General features: G+C 44.9%; 1 protein-coding gene across 9 annotated transcripts in view; it reads left to right on the top strand.

Annotated features, from left to right (window-relative positions):
* The window catches only part of RIPOR2 (RHO family interacting cell polarization regulator 2), a 445875-nt gene that overhangs the window by 180969 nt on the left and 246387 nt on the right, over nt 1-18519 (top strand). For all 9 annotated transcript variants that reach the window (XM_069219867.1, XM_069219864.1, XM_069219860.1 and 6 more), the window contains exons 2-3: nt 1999-2125; nt 17255-17410. In XM_069219867.1, coding sequence (XP_069075968.1) covers nt 1999-2125; nt 17255-17410 — 283 coding nt within the window. The remainder of the gene's footprint in view (nt 1-1998; nt 2126-17254; nt 17411-18519) is intronic.

Here is an 18519-nt window from a genome sequence, read left to right as displayed (position 1 = left end):
GGTGACCTGCAAGCGCTCAGGCTCATATTTTAACAGCCAATACAGTCTCCGAATTTTCTGAAATCAATAACATTGCATAATTTTGATTTGAATAATAATAAAGTGATTTTAGTCTTTGGTGATGCACTACTGAGGTCTTCCCAAGAGGGAGTGTGAGTAGGGGAGAGACAAGGGAAAACACATGCACTCTTGTGAAGTGCTAAGTCAAAAAGAAAAAAATAGCTTTTTAAAAGTCAGCAATGGAAGGTATTATAGGCAGCCAGTCAGAGAGATGATCCAGAGGCTCTGTTGCAGTGTGGGCAAGCAGGGGGCAGTTACAGGACACAAGATTGTCAAGCTGAAACTCGGAAAGCTAGTGAACATGAAGCAAGCAATTGAAAGTAACAATAATGCAAACCAATGGTAAAGTTGGGCTCTAAGCTCAGACAACGCTTGGTAACCTAGAACAGTATTTTTGCAGCCTTAGCAGTCATTTTCACCATGTTTCCTGTCACCTACTCCTAGTTGTGTTCACACAAAACAGTGTGCTTTTAAGCAGCAGTGAACACCATGCGTTAGTTGTTTCAGAGGTCTGTGGCCTTGTAAGGACCCTCTGCTTTTCACACAGTTCCTGTAGAAACCAACGGTACTCCACATGGAGTTGCAGGGTACTTAGAATGGTACTTGGGGGGTACTTCATCTTGTGTGAAAAAAGTCACAAAGCATATCTGTTTTCATGTGTGGACTGCTGTGCAGCATTGCACAGCAATGGGCAAAAGGCATACCTTGCACGCATGAGGAAGACTAATGATTCCGCCTGTGTTATTTCCCACTAAGATGTCATCTTACCTCTACATTCCATCTTGGAAAACATGATCTCATTGGAATGTTGGTAGAATCTGGGATGCCAGTTAGAGCTTAGGTTTGATTGCTGAGGTGATGGAATGAACTTCTCTTGATCTTATTACTTTATCTTTTGCGTCCTGTTGTCAATTCCCACTTCATTTTTTTAATTCTTTTTTTAAAGTGTGCAGTCCTCAAACGCTAAAATTAGGTTTGCCATCTGCTGAGTCATTGTATTTGCATGGTTGGGTGTGTTCTGTACTGAATGCCGGGGCCTACACTTCGACCCTGCAGGACTCTGTACACAAAGAGGAGCAATATCCTTTCATCATTTCCTGGCCCGCTCCACCACCTCCTAGAGTTCCTGTAGGCTGACAACCTCTGTCCAGGTAATTACAGACTCAGGCCCTCATTACAAGCGTGGTAGTCTCAAGACCTCAAGGCCAGGTTGCCACCTGTTGACAGCCTGGTGGTCTCAGCAGACGCAATCCGCCAGGGCAGCGCGGCAAGCAGTGCTGCCCTGGGGATTAAGAGTCACTTTTCCATCAGCCTTTGCATGGTTGTCTCACCGCCATGTAAAGGCTAGCGGGAAGGGGAGGTCGGGGGCCCCATGGGGGTCACTGCACTGTCTATGCACTTGGCATAGGCAGTGCAGGGGCCCCCATGGACAGTCCAGTCCCGCATTTCACTGCCCGAATTATGGGCAGTGAAATTCGCGACAGGTGCTATCGCACCTGACATATCACAACATTGCCGCCAGCTCGATTACGAGCCGGCGTCAATGTTGTGGTGAGTTTTCTGCTGTGTCAGCGGGCAGAAATGCTGTTTTCGCCCACTGGCCCAGCGGAAAACTCCTAATAGGTTGGCCAGCATACCCCCAGCACTGGGGGTATGCTCCGAAGCCGTAATGAGGCCCACATTCCAGTCTTCCACTTTAATGTGACAGCCTAATACATTCTGGGTGTTCTGTTTTGCTTCCATTGAACTAATATGACTAACAAACCTGAAATCAATGATTTGGAGGTGAAAAGTTTACAAGAGGAGAAAGTGTCTGTAAAGACCAGGACTGAGGTGGTCACCTTAGGTTCTGGCCGTTACATCACTCACTCCCTGTCAGGTGAAATTGATCAGTCCCAAGCCCAACAGTAACACGCCTCTGTTTCTCTCATGCTGCAGGAGAACCGTCCAGAATCCCGGAAACCATGTCTGTGGGCTCTCACACCTGCTCACCCGGTGGCCCGAATGGCATTCTTAGAAGTCAATCCTTCGCTGGCTTTAGTGGACTACCAGAAAGACGCTCCAGGCAAGTACAAAACAATGTTGTGAAGGAAGCATGTATGGATCCGGCCGTAAGCCAAATGATGCATAATAAAATGTTTCTTCTGTAAAACTGATTTCAAGTTTGCTTTTGCACAAAGCAGAAATACAGTTGGACCAGAGTTCGCTGAAGTGAAAAACTGCAAGCTTGTTAGTCCTAAAAAAAGAAGTGACCTGTTGCTTCGTATGACTCTTGTCGGTCAGAAAGTAAAAGAAATGTCATCCTCGTTTCTCACAGCTCAATCTTCCTTTGAGTTCCTATCAGCAGTGCCGTGTGTGCGTATTTGTATTATGGATTGCCAGGGAACCGCGGTTGGTGTAGCCTCAGTTAGCGGGAACCCTCATCGTTTTCAGTTGAAACTGCTGTCACTCACTGAAACCACACGTAAACATGGAGCCCGTCTCTACACGCTGCGGGTCCATGGAGGGCGTGCGCACAGCTTGGTAACCTAATGAGAGCAAATATTAGTCGTGACATGCGTGCGCTTCATGTCCGTTCATGTTTCCTTTCTAAACGTAGTTATATGTACACACTTGAAACGGATCATGTGCAGACCGTAAAGTGCATAACCACAAATGCCTTGTAGAGTGTGTACCAGTGCATTGTGCACCTTGTCTTTCTGGCACGCTCAAAGCTCATAAAGTACAATGATTCCTGGAGCCTTGGAGCCCTGAGGCACGGGGCAAGCAAGGGCTCGCGCGTAGTTAAAAAGATAACATCGTTTTGCATTCTTTTTTTTGTTTTGATGTTCAACATTTACATTTAGTGCAGGATACTTGAGCCATGGGGCTTTAAGGCACTGAGTTAACCATTTGAGAGTATGACCTTACTCACCCGTAGCATTCAAGGCCTTTTTAGGTTTGGGGATTGTGCCAGGAAAGCTGTCGAACTGACCTAGTGGTAACAAAAATGCTACAGATGCAAACACATTTTACTCCAGGATCCAAGAAATTGGTGGTCGAGATGTTGCAGTAGGAAGTGGATGGGGTCATGAGAATCACAATTTGGCAGTCAACTTATACATTCCTCTTTTTTAGAAGCTCTGCTGCAAATACATCTGCAATAAGGAAAAACACCAAGGTATATTTGTGGGTTTATGTGCCTGCTGCAAATTTCTGCATGTAACATACACGTGACCGATTTGTATTTTATGTAGGTGTCTCAGGGGGTTGCTGCTTTTCTTGCAGAAAACTGGGTTATTTGCCTGTCACATGTTGCAGTCCTTGTAATGTATGTAGCACGGTGCATTGTGATCCACCATATAGGTGCTCCATGTAAACGGCAAGACAGAGGATTTGAGACTTAATGTTTTTTTCTCAAGCTTTCTTTATTTTAAGGTTGCTTAAAAGGGTTACCTTGGGTTGTATTAACCCCTTCGCTGCCAGGCCTTTTCCCCTCCTGTCCCGAGCCTTTTTTTGGCTATTTGGGGCAGTTCGCGCTTAGGCCCTCATAACTTTTTGTTCACATAAGCTACCCACGCCAAATTTGCGTCCTTAGGGATTCTAGAGGTACCCAGACTTTGTGGGTTTCCCTGAAGGAGACCAAGAAATTAGCCAAAACACAGTGAAAATTTAGTTTTTTAAAAAAAAAATGGGGAAAAAGGGCTGCAGATGGCGGCTTGTGGTTTTTCCCCTGAAAATGGCATCAACAAAGGGTTTGCGGTGGCAAGATCACCATCTTCCCAGGTTTGAGGAACAGGCAGACTTGAATTAGAAAACCCAATTTTTCAATACAATTTTGACATTTTACTAGAACATTCCCCATTTTTACTATTTTTTGTGCTTTCAGCCTCCTTCCAGTTAGTGACCGAAATGGGTGAGAAACCAATGCTAGATCCCAGAAAGCTAAACATTTCTGAAAAGTAGACAAAAATCTGAATTCAGCAAGGGGTCATTTGTGTAGATACTACAAGTGTTTCTTACAGAAATTAACAGCTGAAATAAACAAATATTGAAATTAAGGTGAAAAAACAGCCATTTTTCTCCACGTTTTACTCTGTAACTTTTTCCTGCGATGTCAGATTTTTGAAAGCAATATACCGTTATGTCAGCTGGACTCTCCTGGTTGTGGTGATATATAGGGCTTCTAGGTTCATCAAGAACCCTAGGTACCCAGAGCCAATAAATGAGCTGCACCTTGCAATGGGTTTTTATTCTATACCCGGTATACAGCACTTCATTTGCTGAAATATAAAAAGTGAAAAATAGGTATCAAGAAATCCTTTATATTTCCAAAATGACCACAACATAAGGTGTTGAGAAGCAGTGGTTATTTGCACATCTCTGAATTCCGGGGTGCCCATACTAGCATGTGAATTACAGGGCATTTCTCAAATAGAATTCTTTTTTACACACTGTCTTACATTTGGAAGGAAAAAATGTAGAGAAAGACAAGGGGCAATAACACTTGTTTTGCTATTCTGCGTTTCCCCCAGGTCTCCCGATAAAAATGGTACCTCACTTGCGTGGATAGGCCTAGCACCCGTGACAGGAAATGCCCCAAAACACAACGTGGACACATCACATTTTCACAAAGAAAACAGAGCTGTTTTTTGCAAAGTGCCTAGCAGTGGATTTTGGCCTCTAGCTCAGCCGGCACCTAGGGAATCCTAGCAAACCTGCGCAGTTTGGATTACTAGGCACCTAGGGGAATTCAAGATGGGGTGGCTTGTGGGGCTCTGACCAGGTTCTGTTACCCAGAATCCTTTGCAAACCTCAAAATTTGGCCAAAAAAACACTTTTTCCTCTCATTCCGGTGACAGAAAGTTCTGCAATCTGAGAGGAGCCGCAAATTTCCTTCCACCCAGCGTTTCCCCACGTCTCCCGATAAAAATGGTACCTCACTTGTGTGGGTAGGCCTAGCGCCCCTGAAAGGAAATGGCCCAAAACACAACGTGGACACATCACACTTTTATACAGAAAACAGAGGTGTTTTTTTACAAAGTGCCTACCTGTGGATTGTGGCCTCTAGCTCAGCCGGCACCTAGGGAAACCTAGCAAACCTGCGCAGTTTGGATTACTAGACACCTAGGGGAATCTAAGATGGGGTGACTTGTGGGGCTCTGACCAGGTTCTGTTACCCAGAATCCTTTGCAAACCTCAAAATTTGGCCAAAAAAACACCTTTTCCTCTCATTTTGGTGACAGTAAGTTCTGGAATCAGAGAGGAGCCACAAATTTCCTTCCACCCAGCGTACCCCTAAGTCTCCCGATAAAAATGGTACCTCACTTTTGTGGGTGGGCCTACTGCCCGCGAAAGGAAATGCCCCATAACACTATCTGGACACATCAAAATTATCAAATACAAAACTACCTGTTTTTGCGGGGGGCACCTGCGTTTTTGGTCCTGGGTTCAGCAGCCTTCTAGGGAAACCTACCAAACGCAGACATTTCTGAAAACTATACGCCCGAGGGAGTCCAGTGAGATGTTACTTGCGTGGATCCCCCAATGTTTTCTTACCCAGAATCCTCAGCAAACCTCAAATTTAGCTAAAAAATCACATTTTTCCCACATTTCTGTGTGGGATCACCGCACTGGGACACATTTCATACCACTCAATGTTCCCCTCAGTCTCCCAGTAAAAATGATACCGCATTTGTGTAGGCGGGCCAAGTGCTTGTGAAAGGGAAGAGCCAAAAATATGTTGATATTGAGGGGGAACCAAAGGAGGTCCAAAAGGGCAGCTTGAAAAAAACATTTTTAGGCTGACAAGTGCAGCAGAATTTTTATCGGTATAGATGAGACAATGCTGGGTGGTAGGAATTTTGTGGATTCCTGCAGATTCCGGAAGGTTCCATCACAAAAACATGGGAAAAATTTGTGATTTCCAGCAAAGTTGGAGGTTTGCAGGTTATTGTGGGTACAAAAATGGTGCGGGTGCATGTGAAACACACCACCCTGGAATCACCCAGATGTTTAGTTTTCAGATGTGTCTAGGTCTTGTGGATTTTTCTACATGGCAGCATCCCAAAGTCCTTTAAATTCAGTCCTCACCCTTCCAAGTGGGACGATTTTGATAGTAAGCCAAGCTCTCATGGCACAAATGTAAAACTAAAACCCCAAATAATCAAATGTCTTCTTGCTTGCTGTGGGATAAGATGTTTTAGAGTGCGGGGAAGAGCTGAAAGACTGTTACCCCCTTCAGTTAAGGTGGGTGCAAAACCAGGCGGTAGCCACCACCCCAAAATATATATATATATATTTTTTATTTTTTATTCCCTGGCATCTGGTAAACTTTCTGCCCCCCCCCCCCCCCCCGGGTGTGGATCAGGGGTAACTGCCCCATTTGCCCACTGGTGGGCAGAACAACTTTGGCCCCATTTATTTGGGGTGGGGGTATGGCCCCCACCCTCTTATTTTTGAAAAAAAAAACTTCCCTGGCCCCTGGTGGGCTTTCTGATGGGCCTTCCAAAAATAGGCCCATCTGCCCCAAGTGGGGGGCAGATATGGCCAACAGTAATGTGCCCCCATGGGGGGTGACCCTTACCCAAGGGGCTGCCGCCTAAAGAAAACACAAGCATACCCGCACACACACACCAATCCCTGGTGCCTAAGTGGTTTCTGCCCCCATGGGAGCAGATTGGCCTAACAAAAATCGGCCGATCTTCCCCCAAGGGGGGCAGAAATGGTCTAAATACAATTTGCCCCCCCCAGGGGAGCGACCCTTGTCTAATGGGTCACTCCCCATCTCTAAAAAAACAAACAAAAAAAACACACAAAAAAAATTAGCCCTGGCGCCTAGAGGTTTCTGCTCCCCCCCCCCCCCGGAGGCAGATCGGCCTAATAACAATAGACCGATCTGCCCCCGGGGGGGCAGAAATGGCCTAAATTAAATTTGCCCCCTGCCCCCCAACCCCTCAGGGATCGACCCTTGCCTAAGGGGTCGCTCCCCTTGCGTGACATTGGCGCAAAAAAAAAGATCCCTGGTGCCTAGTGGTTTCTGCCCCCGATTGACCTAAAATCGGCAGAAATGGTCTAAATGCAATTTGCCCCCCTAGGGGAGCGACCCTTGCCTAATGGGTTGCTGTTTCTGCCCCCCTGGGGGCAGATTGGCCTAATAACAATAGGCCGATCTGCTCCCGGGGGGGAGGGGCATAAATGCCGACGCCCCTCCCCCCCCCCCCCGGGGAGCGACCCTTGCCTACGGGGTCGCTCCCCTTGCTTGACATTGGCGTTAAAAAAAAGATACCCAGTGCCTTAAATCGGCCAAAATACAATTTGCCCCTCCAGGGGAGCGACCCTTGCCTAAGGGGTCGCTCCCCATCTGTAAAAAATGGCCTAGTGGTTTCTGCCCACCTTGGGGGCAGATCGGCCTAATTAAAATAGGCTGATCTGCCCCCCAGGGGGGCAGAAATGGCCTAAAATAAATTTGCCCCCAGGGTCGCTCCCCTTGCTTGATATTCAAAAAAAAAAAAAACTCCCTGGTGTCTAGTGGTTTCTGTCCCCTTGGGGGCAGATTGGCCTCATAAAAATAGGCCAATCTGCCCCCAAGGGGGGCAGAAATGGCCTAACTATAATTTGCCCCCTAGGGGAGTGACCCTAGCCTAAGCTCCCTAGCTCCTCTTAAAAAAAAAAAAAAAAAAAAAGAGGTTCAGCCTAATAGGCCGATCTGCCCCCAGGGGGGCAGAAAAGGCCTTCAAAAAAATGGCCTGCATGGGGAGCGACCCTTGCCCAAGGGGTCGCTCCCCTTATGCCAATTTCTTATACAAAATAAATCCCTAGTGTCTAGTGGGCATTTTATCAGCCGGATCGCTTCGCAATCCGGCTGCTAAAATGCTCAGAGAGACTTCAAAGGGAAGCAAATTCATTTCCTTCCCTTTGAAGCCTCTCAGGCCTCTTCCACGTGATCGGAAGTGAAATTCTGAGCATTTCTCTTCCGATCGCGCTGGAAGCTAAGCTTCCAGTGCGATGGAAGGAGGCCTCTGTGATGGTCAGCGTGCGATCGCGCTTACGTCATGGGGGGGTTGGGGGTGCTGTCGTGGTTTCCCTGCCTTTGGGGGGTGGGAGGGAAGAACACAGAGGGAGCGCTAGCGCTCCCTCTGGGCTCTGTGCCCAGGACGTAATGGTTACATCCTGGGCACACGAGCACTGTGCCGCAGGACGTAACCATTACGTCCGCAGCACAGAACAGGTTAAACAGTTATTGAGAAGTGCTGTCTAAATTGTCATTAAAATAATTGCTCATTGACAGCTATATCAGATGTTCTTTCAGTGTGTGCACATCTCTTACATATATGGCTTTACACTGTTAAATCCCTGCCTCGCAAACCTTGGTTTCTCTCTGTAGGAAGGTAGCCTCTTTCTAGCCTTGTTACCCCCACTTTTGGCCTGTTTGTGAGTATATGTCAGGGTGTTTTTACTGTCTCACTGGGATCCTGCTAGCCAGGGCCCCAGTGCTCATAGTGAAAACCCTATGCTGTCAGTGTGTTTGATATGTGTCACTGGGATCCTGCTAGCCAGGACCCCAGTGCTCATAAGTTTGTGACCTATATGTGTTTCCTGTGTGGTGCCTAACTGTATCACTGAGGCTCTGCTAACCAGAACCTCAGTGTTTATGCTCTCTCTGTTTTACAATTGTCACTACAGGCTAGTGACTAATTTTACCAATTCTCATTGGCACACTGGAGCACCCTTATAATTCCCTTGTATATGGTACCTAGGTACCCAGGGTATTGGGTACCCAGGAGATCCCCATGGGCTGCAGCATTTCTTTTGCCACCTATAGGGAGCTCAGAGAATTCTTACACAGGACTGCCACTGCGGCCTTAGTGAAATAACGTCCACGTTATTTCACAGCCATTTTTCACTGCACATAAGTAACTTATAAGTCACCTATATGTCTAACCCTCACTTGGTGAAGGTTAGGTGCCAAGTTACTTAGTGTGTGGGCACCCTAGCACTAGCCAAGATGCCCCCACATTGTTCAGGTCAGATTCCCCGAACTTTGTGAGTGCGGGGACACCATTACACGTGTGCACTACATATAGGTCACTACCTATATGTAGCGTCACAATGGTAACTCTGAACATGGCCATGTAACATGTCTAGGATCATGGAATTGTCACCCCATTACCATTCTGGTATTGGGGGGACAATTCCATGCATCCCCGGGTCTCTAGCACAGAACCCGGGTGCTGCCAAACTTGCTTTCCGGGGTCTCCACTGCAGCTGCTGCTGCTGCCAACCCCTCAGACAGGTTTCTGCCCCCCTGGGGCCTGGGCACCCTGGTCCCAGGAAGGCATAACAAAGGGTTTCCTCTGAGAGAGGGTGTTACACCCTCTCCCTTTGGAAATAGGTGTGAAGGGCTGGGGAGGAGTAGCCTCCCCCAGCCTCTGGAAATGCTTTGATGGGCACAGATGGTGCCCATCTCTGCATAAGCCAGTCTACACCGGTTTAGGGATCCCCCAGCCCTGCTCTGGCGCAAAACTGGACAAAGGAAAGGGGAGTGACCACTCCCCTGACCAGCACCTCCCAGGGGAGGTGCCCAGAGCTCCTCCAGTGTGTCCCAGACCTCTGCCATCTTGGATTCAGAGGTGTTGGGGCACAATGGACAGCTCTGAATGGCCAGTGCCAGCAGGTGACGTCAGAGACCCCCTCTGATAGGTGCTTACCTTCCTCATTAGCCAATCCTCCTTTTTGGGCTATTTAGGGTCTCTCCTCTGGGCTATTCCTCAAATAACGAATGCAAGAGCTCACCAGAGTTCCTCTGCACTTCCCTCTTCAACTTCTGTCAAGGATCAACTTCTGCCTGCTCCAGGACGCCTGCAAAACCACAACAAAGTAGCAAGACGACTACCAGCAACATTGTAGCGCCTCATCCTGCCGGCTTTCTCTACTGTTTCCTGGTGGTACATGCTCTGAGGGCTGTCTGCCTTCACCCTGCACTGGAAGCCAAGAAGAAATCTCCTGTGGGTCGACAGAATCTTCCCCCTGCTAACGCAGGCACCAAACTTCTGCATCACCGGTCCTCTGGGTACCCTCTCATCCTGACGAGCGTGGTCCCTGGAACACAGGAGCTGGGTCCAAGTGTCTCCCACAGTCCAGTGGCCCTTCTGTCCAAAGTTGGTGGAGGTAAGACCCTGCCTCCCCACGCCAGACAGCAGACCTGAGTACTGTATAATTTGCAGCTGCTCGGGCTTCTGTGCACTTTTCCAGGACTTCCTTTGTGCACAGCCTAGCCTGGGTCCCCAGCACTCCGTCCTGCATTGCCCAGCTCGCTGAGTTGGACGCCGACGTCGTGGGACCCTCGTTTGTGACTCTGAGTCGACCACTGTCCTCAGGTCTTCTAAGTGCCTGTTCCGGGACTTCTGCAGGTGCTGCCTGCTTCTGCAGAGGCTCTCTGAGTTGCTGAGCGCCCCCTCCTTCTCCTCCTCCAAGGGGCGACATCCTGGTCCTTCCTGGGCCCCAGCAGCACCCAAAATCCTCAACCGCGAATCTTGCAGCTAGCAAGGCTTGTTTGCGGTATTTCTGTGTGGAAACACTCCTGCATCTTCCAGCACGCCGTGGGACATCCTCTGACCAAAGGAGAAGTTCCTGGCACCTTCCGTTGTTGCAGAATCTTCAGCTTCTTCCACCCAGAGGCAGCCCTTTTGCACCTTCATCCGGGGTTTAGTGGGCTCCTGCCCCCCCTGGACCCTTGCGTGACTCTTGGACTTGGTCCCCCTCCTTTACAGGTCCTCAGGTCCAGGAATCCGTCTTCAGTGCTTTGGTAGCAGTTGTGGTTCTTGCAGAATCCCCTATCTCGACTATACTGTCTTTCTGGGGCAGTAGGGTAACTTTACTCCTACTTCTCAGGGTCTTGGGGTGGGGTATTTTGGACACCCTTACTGTTTTCGCACAGTCCCAGCTACCCTCTACAACCTACCATAGGCCTGGGGTCCATTCGTGCTTCGCATTCCACTTTTGGAGTATATAGTTTGTGTTGCCCCTAGGCCTATTTCTACCTATTGCATCCTATTGTGATTCTACATTGTTTGCACTACTTTTCTTACTGTTACTTACCTGTTTTTGGTTTGTGTACATATAATTTGTGTATATTACTTACCTCCTAAGTGAGGGTATCCTCTGAGATACTTTTGGTATATTGTCACTAAAATAAAGTACCTTTATTTTTAGTAACTCTGAGTATTGTGTGTTCTTGTGATATAGTACTATATGATATAAGTGGTATAGTAGGAGCTTTGCATGTCTCCTAGTTCAGCCTAAGCTGCTTTGCCATAGCTACCTCTATCAGCCTAAGCTGCTAGAAACACCTCTATTCTACTTATAAGGGATAACTGGACCTGGCACAAGGTGTAAGTACTACAAGGTACCCATTATAAGCCATGCCAGCCTCCTACACTCTCTAAAGCATTTGAAATGTGATAAGTTGACTATCTTTGTTTCCTCGCTCCCTTGGCATCAAGGTATTAGGATACAGTTAGCTCCAGCCATTGTGAGATCCCCCCAACAGGAGTGCTGATGGCCCTTGTAAGTGACGCATTTATGATTGGCCCAGCTGAAACCGAAAATAAAACTAGTTCTTAAAAACTCTGCGGATTGCAACTGTAAATGCATAGTCCACAAATTGCAGGAACTGCTGAATGTGTCCCAGTGTCGGAAAATTGCAGAAGGACACATTCAGAACTTTTCGGTGGGGATGGTCCAGATCTGGCTCAATAACACCTGCAAGGTCCGGGATCAAGCTAAATAATCTTTTCCCAACACTGGATAACAACATGCATATAGGGGCAGCTCCTCCATAAGGGTGGTGGAGCATTGCGACCCTCTGCCCCCGCCAGCAGCAGAAGCTGCAAACCTTTCAGAACGAAAGGATAATACACTATGTTTATTATCCTTTCGTTCTGAAAGTGACGGGGCCATGGGGGTGACGTGCACTGAGGTCGAGTGCTCAGCACTACCCCTCAGAACGCATGTGTGTTTGGCTGGCCGTCTTGGGCCGGCCAAACACACATGCACAGTAGGCTGTCTCCATCCTGGCAACAGAGTTTGCAGGCTGGAGAGAGCCTGCACAGGCTCCAAGTCTGCCTGGGAGCGCCTTGGCTTGGTGCACCCAGCCAATCCTGATGCTGTTTTGAGCAGCGTCATGATTGGGGCAGGGCAGGCTGGGTGCCTGTGCCTGCAGTGACGCTGGAAAGGAGAGCGGCGCAGGTTGGCTGATCAGGTACGTTTTTAATTAAAAAAAACAATAATTTGATGTACTCCCCTTCTCCCCATCTCCCCCTGTCCCCCCTTTCCCTCCCTGTCGCGCTGCACACGCCCCTTTTAAGCGCTGCGAGCCACGACTGCATGCATAGTGTAGTCCTTAGGTCAGCCCCTTTTAACTTTTTGCTCACTGCAACCAGTCTCTTTCAGCCATTGGCTTAAGACTTGGGTAATACCATTTTATTTCACCCCACATATTTACATCTCATCCTATGCTGTTGGCTGTTTGGATATATTCTTCTGCCTCCACTCGAATGCTTGGATTGGACTGTACAAGGAGCTATTTTACAACTGTAGCCCTCTCTGTATGCTTCTGATGGATCCCTTTTGTGTGTTATGCTCGAATGTACTAATTCTTCTTGCATTGGTACCTTAACTCCAGATCTACTGGTTTTGAAAATACTTGTTCCTAAAAGGACACATTAACAGTTTGCCACCTCTTAGTGCACAACAAAAAAACTCATATCAATTGATTCTCTGTGTGCTGGTGTACTCTGTACATAAATTCTATATATTTACAGTTCAGTTCTCGAACGTGTGTGATGGAGGTTTAGTGTCCTCTCAGGATGCATACATTTTGAGCAAATATTTAATGAATACAACAAAAACACGGTATTTGGAAACGTTTACAAAGTTTATTTTGTCATTTTAATTCTGGCAAACTACTGAGTTTAACACATCTCTCTGGCGTTATTTCTGAGTGAACTTCTTTTGCAATGATGTTATTATCACTCAAGGTGGAAATGAGGTGGACCTTAGGTGGCCATCACAAGTGCTGGGGCACTTGACTTTCCTCTTCTCCAAAAGAATTTAGAACAGGTCCCTGAAATCTGACTCAACGACAACTATAAGTAACCTACATAGGTACATCTAGTGCTTCACTTCACAGTGACTCCTAGTAGTGCTCTGTGGTATTGCACCCAGGAACGTCCAGTTCTGTGAATGAATTCACATTGAACGGCCTTTGATATTGCAGTCTCGTATCTAGTTCTTGATTCCGTCTCCAATGTGTTCTCTGATAACAGATACTGGTGCCTTTATCAGTGAATTACATCGCTTAGTTAATAAACCATTGCAATACACTCATCTGTGAGGTGAGGTCAAGCCCTTCTTCCCTGAGCCTCCCTCTCCAGATCTCGCTAAGGCAACACTATTCCTTCCGGTCCTCCTAAAACTCATCTAGTCCTCATCAAAGTCTCTGAATGTTGCTGTTCATCCGGCCCCATTTTCCGGTCACTTTCAATACTTTCACTTTGTCTCACCTTTCCTATATTCTCTAGCTGGCTTCTGCTTGAAGGCAGACCTGGGTCCAAAATTGCCTTCATTGTTCACATGATTTTACATACTGACCAATCTCATTGCTTGGCCAGCAAACTGATGTTTTGCACCAGCACTTGTCAGTGTCAGAACACTGCCTCTCTTCTTTCTTAAGTTCCCACATTGAATTAAATGTACACTCCTTCTCAGGCTATGTACCTAACATTTGGAACTTGGTTACCCCTCACATCAGGACCTACCTTCACACCCAGCTTTCAAGGAACAACTGAAAAATGTTCTTCTGATTAAAATGTTCCGGAAACCACACCAGTCTGGTTTCTGAGTGAATTTCAACTGGTTATTTACAGCAGGATGTACTTTGACTATGGCTGAAATTCTCTGCACGTCCATATATTGTCTACATTTACAGACACATTGTAAATCATAACTTATCAAGCTTTCCAGGACTTCATTTTCCCTCCCTTCTCTACTTGTTATCCCTTCTTGATTTTGTTTGATTTTTTCTTTGAGTATTTTGCATTCAAGAGCTGTCATACTTAATGGCTTTGTACGAACTATGTAAACATTCAAACAAATAAATAGAAACATAAAAGAGAGTTACCATATTTTAAAAATAACAGTTAAAAACTTCATAGCTTTTAATATACATTGAAATAATGAGATCCAATAAAGATACATATTATCATGTTATCAGTAATACCTCTAAAAACGGTAAAAAAGGACCCAAGACCTACTACACCAAGAAGCAGAACTCTGTTTTCCTAGGTGATTGTTAAAATAGCCCCTAACATGTCCGTACATCTCAGCTCCACTGGTTACTCTTAAGGAGAATGTGTAGGACAAATAATAAAACCCTGAACCACCAGCATTTCCAAATATATAGCAGCAACACTGACACCAATGCAATTGTGCTGCTGCTTGCACAAGCCCCAGGGCATATAAACATATAGGGGAGCTGAGGAAGAGAGCAGTTTACAAGTAATCTTCATATGATATGTGTTATATTGTTATGTTGTATCTAATACTGACATTTGGAGTGGGATTTGTTTGACATATTTTAAGCCAGGATCTATTATATTTAATTTTAAAGGTAGCATGTATATATCACTGACATATGCCTGATGAATTGCAGAGCATTTCTTGAGGTAATGAGGTCTGGTTGGTGCTTGCGGGTAAGAGCAGGAATAGTTGAGCGTTTACAATAGCTTACTTTACGGGGTCCGACTGGTCTATAGGGCAATCTGGCAGTACTGAAAGGGCTGGCCTTACAAGTCAATGTGTGGGCTCATTTTTTGAATGTTTGTTGCCCTGACTAATGGTCTGGTGGGTTGGGCTTTTCTGTTGATTTCTCTGACATTACAACAAACATTTCCGGCAGCAACTACACGTGGATGCAGTCTCCCATACCACGTGTCTTTGCAGGTTCAAAACTGTCCCAATTTTCCAGTGTGGGTCACTTTTTTAGCTAAGTGATTTGCCATTGGCGACACTTTTGAGGGCAAACTTAAATACAAGCTGCAGATGAACCTTTAGACAAAGACATATTATTTAAAGTTGTCGTAAGCAAATTGAGCAAGATTCAATTTCCCTTGAACACTAGCTAAATGGGAATCAAGAAATTCATGAGGAGTCAAGCAAAAGGTGTCAGCAAATAGAGCCTTTAAAAGGCAGAATCAGATAAAGATTCAGTCAATTAGATGTAAATGGATTTGATCAGGAGTCTAACCCTTTGAGGAGGAGCAAAGGTGAATGTGTAGTCTTGAGAGAGTGGAAAGGGGAGTCTGAATCTAACTAGTTCAGCAAGGCAAAATTGAAACATAAAATTCTGGACAAGATGCAGCACTCCTCATGGTTCCCAGTGAAAGGAGACCAATCAGGATTGAACATTTCACGGGGGTCAACCCTCTTCCCAGCCATTGCACAGTAGAACATTTCAGCCATGCGGCATTTAGGAGATAGCTTGTAGAAACCTGATATATCACGGTTAGCCTGTCCTTAGCTCAGGTGCAAGATTCCTTATTCAGCTTTTAGTGAAACCAACATAAATTAGCAATTCACACCGAAATCAGAACATTTTATAACAATCTAATTAACGCAAACTATTGCAGCGTGGCTCCTGAAATGACAGAAAAGAGAGAGAAAACACAGCAGCCAAAAGCACACTTTCTTTGTTATCATGAGACATTTTAACTGAGGGCCATATTAACTATGGCTAACTTAATATAAAAATCACACTTTACTTACATATAAATAACATGCAGATTAGTAGGTATGTTATGCAAAATGAAAAACAGTGACAGCAGATTACCACTCTGAAGCCCATGGCCAGCACTCTCCAACGTCAGGAGTTCTGAGTGTCAAGGCTGCGCAGTCTTGATTCCACTTCATGCATCAATGTCTTTTGAGGACAAATAAGTGCCCGTCCCCAAAATTGAGTGTCTTGTGGGCCCCAGCTGCGACTACTAACGCAAGTTAAGCCCTGGTTTTATCAATTTAAGATTATGGGACGTACAAATCTTCCCCGATTAATTTATCTTGATGCACTATAGGATAAAGTTGTGATGTGTAGTTGTGAGTTTATTCGTAGTGAACTCTGTTGTTTTTTTCCTTGTAAAAACAAAATAAAATTATCAGATGGTGATTCTTTGCTCAATAGCAATAAAGTTCATTATTTTTACTGGGCGAAAGCGTCAAATGTTACCAGACATGAAATCCATTGCATCTTCGATTTAATGTAGAAAAAGAGGTGGGTGAGGATTCTCTTCAAATTTGAGCTAAATTTCACTGACTTTTAATATAAAGAAGTGGTAACGAATCACTGAATGTATGCCATGAATCCAAAAACACGTTTCTGCAGCTAAACCGGGCAATACTGATGTATTTTAAAATGTTTTTGTTTGATTCAGAAACACAAATATTCCAGTGCTTCTAACTCCACTTACAATTGTCATTGTTACCTATTGATATAGGATTATTTTTAATTTCACATTTGTAAACTGCGCTTATAAATACAGATAATCAGCCAGCATGACAACTGTAGAGTTAGGGCCTGGGTCATAGGCATTGTCTGGAGGTGTGAAATTCAATGAACCTTTACAAATATGTGAAGTTTGTGGGTGCATGCAGTAGTTTCCCACCCTGGAAACACAAACAAATGTACGTCTGGCGAAGGAAGGTGGAAGTACCATTTAAGGGTGAGGGAAAGGATGCAACAGCCCCATATTTTTTTTAATGTGGAGGGTGGGGCTTTGCCACAGGCAAACATATTTATAGAAGTGCACCAGAAATCGGTGTGAATCCCATAAAAGTCCTTAATGTACTTCAAACACAGGAGGAAACCTATAGGAGCTGAGGTCTGTCTTTTCAATTATGACCCCTAAGTGAATGTATGCAGTACTCTTGTACGATGACTTTCCTACTGATGTGAATACATTTAGGTCCTAGTTGCAAGTTCAGGGCTAAATTCTAATGTTTTTACAGTGATCAAACTGGTAAATTGTGTGAAAATTATCAGCTCTTGCAGTTTTCCCATGATAAATTATGGAAGGTCAAATATTTTATCTGGAGAAAAGGCTCAGAAACAGAAACTCAAGGACGATCTTCATTGTTTAATTACATTTTCTTCATTTTACAGATGTAATTCATTTATCGGGAATAATTCTACTCCGAAAAAGCCTCAAGCAAAACTGAAGAAAATGCACAATTTGGGCCATAAAACCAACAGCAATCCCAAAGAGCCCCAGCCGCAGAGGGTGGAGGAGGTGTATGTGGCCTTGAAGAACGGACTCGAGTAAGAACTTTCACTAATGCTAAGGTCACAGTGCAAAATGGCCTCCTTGTACATGCTTATTACATTCCACGGAGAATGACGCCTTAAAAGCAACGCTGGGTACAGCTGATCCCAGGGTACACTGTAATTCACAGACTGAGTGAAGTTACTATGTTCATGTACCATAAGTACTTTGTATTTTGCATGTTCCATCATTTCGACAGCACAAAGAGAATTGGTTTCCAAATGAATAGCTCACACGAAATACATACATTAGTGCGGATTTCAATGCATTCTTCAATGTGATTTAATTCTCAACATTTAATTAATCCTGAAAAATAACAATACCTTAAAAAATAAATCATTCAAGTCAAACAATTCCCTTTGCTCAAACTTCAATCAGCCGTCTGATGTTAGCTGAATATTGGAACCCGGAATACCAACATATACTTCATTGGACAAAATGTGCTTTTAATTAACACAAACTCCAAAATTCCTCTAACTGACTTAAGTAAAAGGGAAACAAGTTATTTTTACTAGAGATTATAAACTTAAAACAGCAAAATAGTACAATATGATATACATTTTTCTTATTTCAATGCATGTTTCCTAATTGAAAAAAAATCTTTTTCATGTCTTACTAGACCAAAGTACTTAAAAAATAATAAATGAGGGCCAACGTGTATGTTATGCTACACTGATGCCGTCCCAGGCTTCTGAGGAACTTTACATAGTAATTGGCCTTCAGGATCATGGTTTAATATTATGTTTCCAGAATCCCTAAAAGACATTTTAGTACATAATTTATATGGGTCCGTTGTGTGTATTTGATATTTTTGTGTGTGGTTGGTGTTTGACCACTCATAATTCAGGGGTAGAATCATTATTGTGTGTTATGGAAGATAAAGACTCAGAAATGTAGGACAATAAATAAAACAGATGCCATGTAATATACCAGAATGTACTGTGTAACCTTGTATAATGCCTCTTTGCTGACTTTCCGGGAGCTGTGGTAACAATGACAAACAACACAGCTTTCAGTTGTATCATTTATCACGGTAATTGAGTGTTCATAGGCATTCTGGGACCTTAATACACAACTCAAAAACTATGTATCCGCTTTTGTTATT

This window comes from Pleurodeles waltl, chromosome 2_2 (genome assembly GCF_031143425.1).
Source record: "Pleurodeles waltl isolate 20211129_DDA chromosome 2_2, aPleWal1.hap1.20221129, whole genome shotgun sequence".
Lineage (NCBI taxonomy): Eukaryota > Metazoa > Chordata > Amphibia > Caudata > Salamandridae > Pleurodeles > Pleurodeles waltl.
This window is presented reverse-complemented; position numbering and strand designations above follow the sequence as displayed.